This window comes from Squalius cephalus, assembly GCF_949319135.1.
Source record: "Squalius cephalus genome assembly, chromosome: 4".
Classification (NCBI taxonomy): Eukaryota; Metazoa; Chordata; class Actinopteri; order Cypriniformes; family Leuciscidae; genus Squalius; species Squalius cephalus.
In genome coordinates, this window is record NC_137125.1 from 22,399,488 (window position 1) to 22,411,548 (window position 12,061).

General features: G+C 36.7%; 1 protein-coding gene across 1 annotated transcript; it reads right to left on the reverse strand.

Moving 5' to 3' along the window:
* Positions 1 to 1,102: 1,102 nt before the first annotated feature.
* Positions 1,103 to 7,712, reverse strand: LOC307156999 (uncharacterized protein; the record flags this gene model as incomplete). The annotated part of the gene is made up of 5 exons (XM_079868727.1): positions 1,103 to 1,324; positions 1,738 to 1,956; positions 2,629 to 2,805; positions 7,474 to 7,564; positions 7,678 to 7,712. The coding sequence occupies 5 exons, from the start codon at positions 7,710 to 7,712 to the stop codon at positions 1,103 to 1,105; spliced, it is 744 nt and encodes a 247-aa protein (XP_079724853.1).
* Between the last annotated feature and the right edge of the window lie 4,349 nt (positions 7,713 to 12,061).

Genomic DNA, 12,061 nt, shown 5'->3' on the forward strand with positions numbered 1-12,061 from the left:
TGCAAATGCACCTGGTTCTATTAATTGGCATCCGTTAAAATGCATTTTGTGATTTCCTTCAATTGAAAATCTTTGAAGTAAGTTTGGGGGACTTGAAGGGCACCCAATTCAGAGAATCGAAATAGCATTATTTAATGCAGCTCACATGGGAGTTAGTATAAATTGGACATGTCACAAGATAGCCCTGTTTTCAGCATTCCTGATGCTTTCGATTCTTCGAATTTTTGATATGGGTGTGTGTAATTTATGTAATTTTACTCCTAAATGGAAAAACCCCATTCTAAAACGCCATAGAAAAATCTCAAGGGAACCAGTGGGGCGGGCGGGGATTTTGACTTCAAACATGCACCACTCTGCCCTGCTCGCGGAAAAACACCAGATCACGATGTGATAAAAGTGCACGTTGTGAAACTAGTTTTAAACAATCTATGTAGGATTAATGTTTTAATGTTAAGTTTAAATATTTATTTGTTCATTATGAAGCTGTCACAGGCTAGAGTGACAGGCTCATCAGTCTAGTTAATGGGAAACACAGGGACACCGTTAAATGCATGGCAAATGCAGAGTCTGTTGATATATCTCAATTAATGCGTTTTGAATTATATTAATTTACTTTCACAATTATGTAGCTTGAAGATTGTACCTCTCTGTTTCTATTCTCCAACAGTGATGCCTTTAAATGAGTGACAAAGGGAAATGTCCACAAGTTTCTGCCCACACCTCCATGAGAACCTCCATATTGTTACTGCATTTTGTGAAAGGATGTTGGTGTTAATGCTAGCATGTGCTCCGCAGTTGGACACGGGTAATTATTGAGACTGTTTTAATTATGTCTGTAAAAATATCAGGCTAACAACTTTTGGAGTACAAAATATTTTATAGAACATATAAACAGACAATAAATAATGATTTTAAAATGAAAACAAAAACATTATTAAATTCAAAACATTACTACTACAACTACTAAAATCTGAAATACTACTAAAATCTAAACAATCTGAACACTAAATTACTACTAAAATCTAAACAATCTGAACTGATTTAACTAATAAACAAATTAATAAATTAACTTAATTACTAAACTACATTTTTTATTTTTTATTTAATCTTTTTGAGCAAACCCAATGTTAAGCACACGTTTATTAATGTGCTTAATTTGTAGTGTTGTTGGCAGTGTTGCAATTAGCTCATCCACGCTTCCAGGGAACATTGTGGCTGGTATGGTGAACTCTTCAAAGTTGCCGCAGAGAAGAGTTAGTGAATTGTGGTCTTCACAAACTCCAACCACTTCAATCACCTCCGTCACCACCTCCCTCTCGGCAGTCTGAAGATTTCAACAAAAATGCAATATGCAGGTAGGTTTACATCCCCTAAAAAGCACAGAGAACGTATGAGTAGATATCGGTGACATTGCACCCTATTAATTACACACACAAAATATTGCTATAGCAGAATTATTGATATTATATCAACCATATATATGGTTAATGCTACACATGTAATAATATTAATCTAAATATTTATTTGGTGCTTATAACTTAATGTTGGACTGAATAACCTTCCTTCTAAATTGTGTGAAGATATAGCCTAATTGACGCAATCCTCACACCTTTTTTCCAATAAAAGATATGTATATCAGCCTCAGCCAAAATTAGTTAAATGTTAAATATTGGCAAAAATATTGTGCATCCCTAGTTCTGGAGAAGCAGCTAATGTGTTTTTATTATGTTTGTGTACCTTGACAGTAGTGTATGATGAGGAATTCAGTTTCCCCCTCCCACCGTCACAGATGAACGCCTTGAGGCGAGTGAGCTCCACCTCGTCTCTGAGGTAGAGCTCACTCACGGCTTCATCCCGCCAAAGGGAAACATCCAGGACAGTCTGGCCACATCTGAGGGAGAGGTCCAGGATGGGGACACGGTTTCCACAAACCTCCGTCATCCTCACTGCTTGTATCTGCAGAATAATAGTTAAAGGTAAGTAATTCAGGTCAAATCACCCTCTTTCAAATGTATGGTCTAGATTTGAGTTGTGCAAGTAATCTGTTTATGGTTGAACTGTTCATTTTTACTGACTTAAAGAGTTACTGTTTCCAGCAATTTAAAAAAAAATAATAAACAAACTTTTTGTAAAGATTCTCATTTATCTTCAGTTACTCAGTTGAATGTTTCCCTGTTGCATAAGAGCCCGGTTTCACAGACAGGGCTTAGCTTAAGCTAGGACTAGGCCTTACGTCTATTATGATATTTAAAAAAAAACATTACTGGTATCTTGAGACAAAACAATGGCACTGACATATTTTAAGATGTCAGTGAGCTAATTTAAATTAAAGGGATAGTTCAACTAAATCTTTTTTTCATTTACACACCCTCAAGTTGTTTTAAACCCGCATATATTTATTTGTTCTGCTGAACACAAAGGAAGCTATTTTTAAGAATGTTTGTAAGATACATTTGTTGACGAAATATACCAAAATGTAAGTTTATCAAACTGTTATATAAAATCAATATCGCATTTGTAATCATGCTGAGTTTTGAAGGAAAAACTACTCTTTGTGTGAGTTAACTTATAACCTTCTGAAGGACCTTTAATCTTTTGATATTCATTGATGACATTAAAATAACTCACTTTCTCCACTCGCCCTTGCAGACTCAGATAGTCCCCCCTTGCAAAGATGTCCGCTTCATCGCACGGGACATGTTGTGATGGTGGACACAGGGCCTCTTTGGCAGCCTTTTCGTCCTGCGCTGTTAGCGCTAGTGGAGCTGCCCTGAATTTACATGATGACCGGCCAAAATAGATGTTCTGCCAGCCATATTTGTTGTTTATTGTTATGTTTTTAAAAAAATATATGTTGCACCTTCTTCAAAATTTGCCTCTCCACTATTGGCTGTGGACAGATAAACTACATGTCCGTCACTCAGTGCACTAGTGGTTCTTATATTGATAGATGATCTTGTGATTATTTTATCCTCTGTTTTAAAGCTTGCTGCTTTATTGGTGGTCCTGTTTGCCACACATTTGCAGCGAATTGGTGCTGCCCGTGAATATGGACTTGGTGTTGCCATCTTGAGGGTAAGAGAAAAAAACTGAAAATGCATAAGAATACTCATTTTTATTTAAAAAAAATAAAAAATGTATCAGTGATTTAAAAAAATAGTCCTGTCAGAGATAACAAAAACTATAATTGTATGTCATTAGTCATAACAGTTATCAGAACAATTATATTAAAAAAAGCTTTTGTTTGTATAACATTAAATGTATTATGTATTTAAAAAATCCTATAAATCCTATAAATAACACCTATAAAATACATGTAAATACTACACAAGTGCAAGAAAAGAAAAAACATTTCCAAGTTCCAAAAATCCATGTACTGTCTTGTCAGAGGCCCCTTTTCACTGCCTGACAGTTCTTTTTTAGGTAAATTACTTCACAAGAAATTTCATCAATGTCTTTCAATTAATAAATAAGAAATTATTTATTGAAAGTCATTGATAAAATTTCTTGTGAAGTAAATATTTACCTCACAAACTGAACAGTTCTGTCAGCCACTGAGAAAAAGTCTTCTGACAGGATTTCTCTCTGTCTCTTTCTTAGAAAATTATTGCAAAGGGAGGCTTTTTGGATCTTTGAATTAAAATCTGTATTTCCTGAAGGTATGAATGAAGAACTTGAATTTTCCTGTTTTTTGTAAAACACATTCTTTCTTTCTGTATGTCTATAATGCTGTATTATCATTGGAAGCTGTTCATTTTGAAACATATACTTGTGTGTAATTCTACTTGAGACAATTGAGATTGAGATAATTGCATTCAGCTGATTGTCCTTAATTGCTGACTTGCTTTAAAAGGGTGAATGTTGTTTGCTAAATGAGCACTGAAGATAGCAATGTGCTGAAACGTTTGCTGGTGTCTAGTCTGTTTTTAACCCACATGCACTTTGCACTTTTTTTGCACAATGCAATTTGAAAAATAAAATATGCTTTTGTAGACTTCTAGTCTTGAGTGGATCAGTGTGCGGTTAGCCACTCTTCTTGTTTACTTCAAACTATAAAATACTAAATATTTTTTTACTTCATACTTCACAAGAAATGTTATCAATGACTTTCAATAAATAAATACATTACATTAATAAAGTAAGTAAATATTTACCTCATAAATGTACTTTTTTTTTTTTTTTTTTTTTACTTCATACCTGACATTACATAATTACATTACATAAGTATGAAGTAAAAAAAAAAAAAACTGAGTAATTTTTAACTTAAAGAATCTTTACTTCACAATAAATATTATTAATGACTTTAACAATAAATTAAACATATACATTTATTTATTATCGAAAGTATTTATTTAAAGTCAACAATTATACATTCTATATCTTTCCATCTCACCTTTAAGAATGTGTAGTTGTGTGGGAGCGGTCTCTGGAGTCCTCCTGCGCAATGAAGTGGACTGTGACTGTGCGAACTTTTAACGGACTCTGGGTGCGCGGGCGCGTTTTGATAAATGTTTAACTTGTAGTTATTTTTATTTATTGTAATAAATATTTTTAATTGTAATTAATTTATATTTTAATTGTATGTATTGTAATGAATATGTTTAACTTGTTATTTTATTTAAAATAAAAGGCTTTGCACAGCTTTTAACTGGCTGCTCGCATCTCCTGCTCTGTGTCCACCCTTTGATTAATATTTTTAATTTGATTCATTCTTATTTATTGTTATAATATTTGAACTTTTAATGACTAATTTAAAATAAATCCCTATTACATCTATTTTTTCCTTTTTTTATTAAATTAAGGATGATTAAAACCGATCTACACGGATTTCCTATTACCCTTTTAGCTGACTTCTAACTTGTCTAGTTGTTGCCTAATTAAAGGGCATATTGCAGGTTAGAAGACCCAACGAGTCAATGTATAGAAAAATAATGTAGGAGCTAGATTTTCTTTTTTTTTTAAACGTATAAATACGCTACAGTGGCTTCTGGAGTTGTTTTTGTGAGAAAATTTTACTTGGGCAAATTTAAAATGGGGGTGACGTAGCATGAGGGAGAGCGGTCGATTCAAACAACGGAAAAAATGGATCGCAATGACGTTTCGGACGCTGAGGAAATCGTTCATACTTACTCGTATGACGGACCACAGCCATACAATTATGAGCCTGCTAGGCTGCCAAGAGAGCAGGGACAGGCCAGGATTAATGTTAGACAGAACAACGGTCAGAGGAGACAAATTGAGTTGTGGTGTGAGGAGAAAAAAACAAAAGCATCGCTTACTGCACATTTAATGAAATTTGGTCTGCTGTGTTAGACTGCATTAGTTTCAGAAAGTACTCATTCTTTCACATCACACACTTACCTGCTGTACATCCCAAGAAAGGAGAACCCAGTGTGCTTTGGTGCAAAGTGCAGGATCAGGGAGTGAAATGCCTCCAGTGAAAAAGTCTGATGCTGTGGGGACAACTGCCGAACATCCTTTACCAGCGCTGTTCTAGTAGCTACACTTTCCAGTTTAAAGCAGCACTCAGTAGCTTCGGGATTTCTTCGCTGTATTCTCGCTTTTTGCTCGCAGGTTTCTCTCTAGAGCTCCCCCCACAGCTTCGGAATAGATATTTGACAACACTGTTGTAAAAACTCGTTGGTGATTCAGACACCAGAGGCTAGTAGATCAACGACATCAAAGCAGATGGGACATTATTTAAAACGTCTTCTTCATTCGGGTTCGAACAGCGTGAGGGAGCGCAATAATGACAGCATTTTAGCAGATTTCTTTTGGCCGTAAAGCAATTGTTTACATCGCAAGACCTGATATCACGCGAGACTTCCTGACGTGGCGGCCGGCGACCCGCCGGGCTCAAAGTTGCAAGTGCGTATTTTCCGCTCACGGGCACCAGGGGGGTGCGAAACGACCACCATTCAACCCGAAATAAGCAATATAACCATTCCAATGACTCCGAAGCTTTTCAGTTAAGGTAAAAAAAAAGTTACTTAGTTCACCTTTAACTGCTGCAGTTGATCCTGCATAAACAAACATTTTGTTTTTAAGATGAGTCATGATTGTACGATCACAATGAGGTGTTCTTTTTTTCTTTTCTTTTTTGCTCTTAAAATGGGTATTTGGTGCGCTAACACTGGATAGTATGTGAATCTAGAGTATGCAAGAAATATCCGGATGCATTCAAAAAGTTTGTTAAAAAAACATTAAAAATACTGTTTCAAAAACAAAAGCACCTCTCGTTCATATTATCTTCATTGTGTTATTAATCCAGTATGTTTATTTTGTAACGCGGCTAGCTTGAGAGCTGCTACGACATCTCCAAAATGTCAAACTGTCGTTATTTGGAAAAACAAGCACAATGAACATTCACTATACATTTTACAATAAACAGTAGGGATGCACCGAAACCACTTTTTTCAGAATCGATCCGATATCAAAAGTTCTGAGTATCGACCGATACCGATCCGATACCAGCTCCATTTTAAAAACAAAAAATCAAGTAGAATTTATATAACTGTGTGTTGAACTGATAATCACTCTTTTGTGTGTTAAACACAATCTACTTAATACAGACAACTTCATTATAAAGATCCCAAAAATAATTGATCATAATCTATGACAAAAATGCTATTATAAAATAGATTCGTGGATAAATCAGCAGTAAAATTTAGTCTAGAAAAATCTGAAGAAACTTAGTGAAGAAAAATATATATATTTAGTGGGAAACAAATAAGGGACAATAAGTGTAACACCTAATCTGGTAAAACTTTACCCATTGCTCTTTGCATTGTTGTAAAATACATTAATGAAAAACAATTATTTTATAGCCTACTATAAAAAATGTTAATGTATAGCACAGCTGTTTAATGAGGCAGAAACATATGATAGATAGGATAGAACAAGAACGGCTATTAATAATATTTCATTGCGTCACTGTATTATGATATGAAAGGCTCCAATACAGTGCGGCACTAAGCGCTTATGCGATACCCGATCCGGCAAAAAAATGGTAGTTTTGAATCCGATACTCAGCATCGGTATCGGCTCGGTGCATCCCTAATAAACAGTATTTTGTACCTGGTTCCAGCCATTCCTTGTTCCTTGCTTCGCCCTCCAGAGGTGGATGTACACAGCAGGGAAACGTAGGAGTGCCATGTTCCTGAACGTCATGTTTGGGACACAACTCCTCCCGCACCCACTTGGCAACCTGAAATGTTTGCATTTTTTTTCGATTTTAGCTGCAAATATAGTCAGCGGCAAGATTCACGTGCGTTTCTTTACCTGCCGATTTCTGTCTGTGGTGAGGGCTGACACTTGCATATGTTGCTGAGTCTGAAAACTTATGCTGCGCTTTAGGCCCTCTAACTCACACCAGGTGCTACTTGGGACCTCGGATCTCTGTAAAAAAACATTTAGTCATCTCACTGTGTAACATTAGACAGGTGATATATGTGTTTGATAATATTAACTTACCTGGACAAGTTGAAGATCTAAAACCTTGTTGATTCTGTCCTCAATCAAAGAGTATGTGCCATAATTTGCACAATGGCATGGAGAATCTGACCTATGAATGTCAAAACAGTTTAATATGGTTAAGCACAAAAACTAATACATCAAACTATATTATCCAGTTTAGACTTGTTTTCTATTTTAATGATGTAAGCTGAAGTGTGCTACCTGCAGTCACCAGACAGGATCATTCCGCCCGTCATCTCTTTCAGATCTCTGATGATCCCTGCCTGCTCATTCTGCCACGCCTGCACGATTGGTTGGAATCGTGTACAAGCGCTGATGGCGAAAGAAGGTGCTGGCACTGATGCTCTGAAGCCCAAACAGCTTCAACATCCTGATGGTCTGGGTAGCCATGCAACCTGAAAAGTGGATGGCTCCATTCAGCAATTTCTGCTAAATCCTTATAAACAAACATGACAATAAATTACGAATTAGCTGTGATGTTTAATACATTTACTTTTGAAATAATTTTAAATTTAAACTAAAATTTAAATGTTAAATTACAACCGCCATTAGGTGGCAGCAATTCACTTTTATTGAGTGAGTCATTGAGATGTAACCAGTGTTTTTTAAATTTGTGTTTTCGGTTCATCATGAAGCTGTTGTGGGCCAGATTAGACTGTGGCTGGTCGTCACGGTTTAGTTAATGGGAAACTGTTAAATGCATGACAAATGTATGATTTTGTTGATATATAATTCAAAACACATTAATTGAGATATGTGTGTAATTTCACACTTGTGTAACTTGAAGATTGCAGTGTTGCATTTAAATGAGTGACAAAGGTCCACGAGTTTCTGGCCACACCAAGATGAGAACCTTGCATCACAACAAGTAAGCAAAACGGTGGTACTTTCTGCAGGTAATTAGAGGGTATGCATTGCTATCAAAAAATATATGGATGATATAGAAAAGACAACTCTTTGAAACATGTAAAATGTTATCATCTTTAATAAGGTGTTATTTTTTGGAACAAACTATAAAAAATAAACAAGAACAATTTATAAAGTCTTAGAACATAAAAAACTGGATGATGGAGCTGGCTAAACTATTGGGTTCTCCGTCTCATTCATGGCACGGATCTGAAGCACCCGTCTGTTGATGTGCTTGAGGACAACTTTCATCAGCAGTTTGGCGAGGAGGTCGTCAGGATTCCCAGAGAAGATGGTGACTGTAATTATATACACCACCGACTCACTGCTGAGGAAGTGGCAGGTGTCGTTGACCTCCGAGATGCCAATGATGTCTGCCTCTGTCTCCTGGACCTGCCCCTCAGGGATCTGTGGAAACAAACCGGAATGGTTAATTTCAGTGTATTAGTACTGAAACACCTCACTGAAAGTATTACTTTTTGTACAATTTTGCTTTTCTGTTTATCAAATTCTTGTTTATTGACCTGTTGTATTAAAAAACACACTTGCAACTCTATTATCAAATTACAGTCAAGCTTATATTCTGAACAGTTATGCTTTTGTTCATGTGATATTTATTAATTGAAATTTAGGTTTACGACTCAAATGCATGTTCTACTCCATTTCAGTGTGTACTAGGCAGCAGTATAGTGTTGTGCATTATGTACCTTCACAGATGTGTAGGCCGAGGAGTGGAATTTCCCTTGGCCATTGTTGATTATGCAGGGACGAAGTTGTGTAATCACCACCTCATCACCTACATATAATGGTCAGTCAGCACCTCATCCCTCCACAGCGACACTTCAAGGAACTTTCCTCCACATTGCAGCTGTCCAGAATGCGTGTCATCCTCACGCCACGCAACTGGAAAATAAAAATGTATGGGTGAGTATAATACAGTTCTGTTTCTTAGTTATGTTTCTTAGTTATGTCTGTTTCCTGGAGTTCCTCAACATTGCACATTTTGAATTTTTATTTTATTTATTCAATTTGTTAATTACATGATTTGTTTTCCAAATAAGGGAAAAATCCAAAATGTGCAGCGTTGAGGTTTCCTGAACGTGTGTTTAAATCACAGTGCCATAGTGATAGACTGATAAAGACTGTCAGATGGAAAGACAGATAGTAAAACTGGGGGAGAAAAAGTGTATATGGTGTCACCAATCTTACTCAACTGTTATGACCTGTTAATTTGTATGTTGACATTTTCTTATAACTTTGAATCACCCATTAGATACCAAACTATTTCAAAATAAATATAATACAATGTTGTAATGTATTAAGTATTTTTACGAGACTATTCAGCTCACAAATACAAAATCAGCAATATAATTGAATTTGGCACAGGTATTGCAGATCACTGTCATTATCACTTTATCACTGTTCATTGTTCTAAATGTTCTGTTTTAGCCAACTTGGAACTGGATGATGAGGAGGTAATGATGTCAAGTTAGTAAATTATATTAGGTTAAAAGCTTAAAGAATTAGTTTAACACTGCAAAATGTATTAGACGGAAAGAAAATGTACTCACTTCTATGATCTGCCCCTGGAGGCTGAGGTATCCTCCCTTTGAGAATATGTCCTCTTCTTCGCCACTCATCTTTGGAGAAGACGGACACAGGGCATGTTTTGCATTATTCTCTGCCTCCTCTGTGATGTCTTGTGGAACCGTTTTAAATTTGAGGGTTCCAGGGCCAACAAACAAATACGTCGGTCCATATGTTTTGGACGGGGTGTATTTTTGTAAAACATAGCTAACCCCCTCCTCAAACCAATTGGGTAAACCCATCTTTTTTTATTAATGAATGAATTTACTTCATCGCTAAGTGCACTTAAACTTTCTGTCTTCATTTTTGCAATTGCAATTTTTCCTACCTTTGTGTAACTAAGGGCTCGCTGGTTTGTCCGTGTTGCAATGCACTTGCAATGCAAAAATGCTGGCAGAGAAGTTGGAGTTTGCATGCTGAAGAGAAAAGGCAGAGAAATGTACATGTAAAAACTCTGGCAAATATGATTTTTTCTTTACTTTTTGTTTTATTGATAAAATTAAAGTCAAAGCAATGTTTTGAAGGAATGGTTTACCCAAAAATAAAACGCTACTGTTTATTTATTTGAAATAAGTGGAAAAATTACTTCAGAAAATAATTCTCTGAAGTAATTTATACACTTATTTCAGTCAGAACCCCTTCTCTGAGACCAAATCCTGTCAGAATATATTTTATTATATATATTATATTGTTTTGTCACTGTCATATAGGCCTTATTGGAAGAAATAATTTAGTTTGATAAAGTAAAAAGGATCTCACCTGAAAAAAATATATACTATGGAGGTCAATGGGACCAGTTAACTGTTTGGTTACTGACATTCTTCAAAATATCTTGCTTTGTGTTCAGCAGAAGAAAGAAATTCATACAGGTTTGAAACAACTTGAGGGTGAGTAGCCTATGATGACAGAATTTTCATTTTCATTCATCTCTTTAAGCGCACATTTGAATGCACATCGTCTCAAACAAAATCAGCACAATGGACAGCTCTCTGATCAATGAACGACAACTCTTTTTGTTCACGGAACGCATAATAACACATAACAGTCAACTGCATTGAAGGCATGTTATCAGATCAAACAGATTTGCATTACTTTTTTTTTTTTTTTCAGCCACATAAAATTTCAGATTTAAACAGCCAACAAAATGCACCATTCACGTCATTTGCAAATAAATTTGCACTTTGAATTTAACCGCCCATATCAGTGGGAACAATGAGGACGCGCTTTTGATGCGCAGAGGTGTTCGATGCGGGGCTGCACTGCAGAAAGAAATAAACGCAAGACGACCTCCACCTGCAGCCTTGATCTGTATTTGTTTTTAATCATGGTCAGTGCGGAAAACCCACACTCACACAAGTAAGTGGAGGTGAAGGGGATTAGGACTTTCATAGCCTTAGTGGAGATCTGGTGGAACTCGCTCTCCACAGACAACCAGAAACGTGTGATCGCCATTTCTATCAGTCTCTGCTTCAAGTCCACATTCGAGCTGAGATCGACCAGGGCCTCCTCCTCCTGCAGGCTCAGTCCATCACTGGGTCTGGCAGGGAAAGAGAACGGATTTCTCACCCACTGATTTCCCATTGCGTCCTCTCCAAAATACTCACCAAACTGTTCACGCAACCCATTCAAATGCGCAATGATGACCGGTTGGACAGAATTAAGAGGCAGCCCTGTCTTCTCCGCAACATCCTCCAGGGTTGGGAACATTTCCACAGAACCTCGTTCAACACGAGCACACCACAAGTCCAGTTTTTTCCTGAACCCAGACTCTTGGTCGTGTGCCTAAAAGACGTGGCACTCTTTGCCCTGGAGAGAGGTGTTGAGGGAGTTGATCCTATCAAAGATGTCGGAGAGATAGGACAACATAGCAAGCCAGTTCATGTCTGCCAGATGTTTTGCCAGTGGGGAGTTAATCTTGGTGAGGAAGAGGAGGACTTCTTCGCGCAAATCGCACAGCCTGGTGACCTCGGAGTGCAGGAGCAGCTGCTGGAAGTTAGCACCCATCTCATTGAAGAGAATTGAGAATAGACGGGCGTTTAAAGATGAACTGAACTGAAAGAATCAACATTGATAACGTGTTGTTTATGACAAT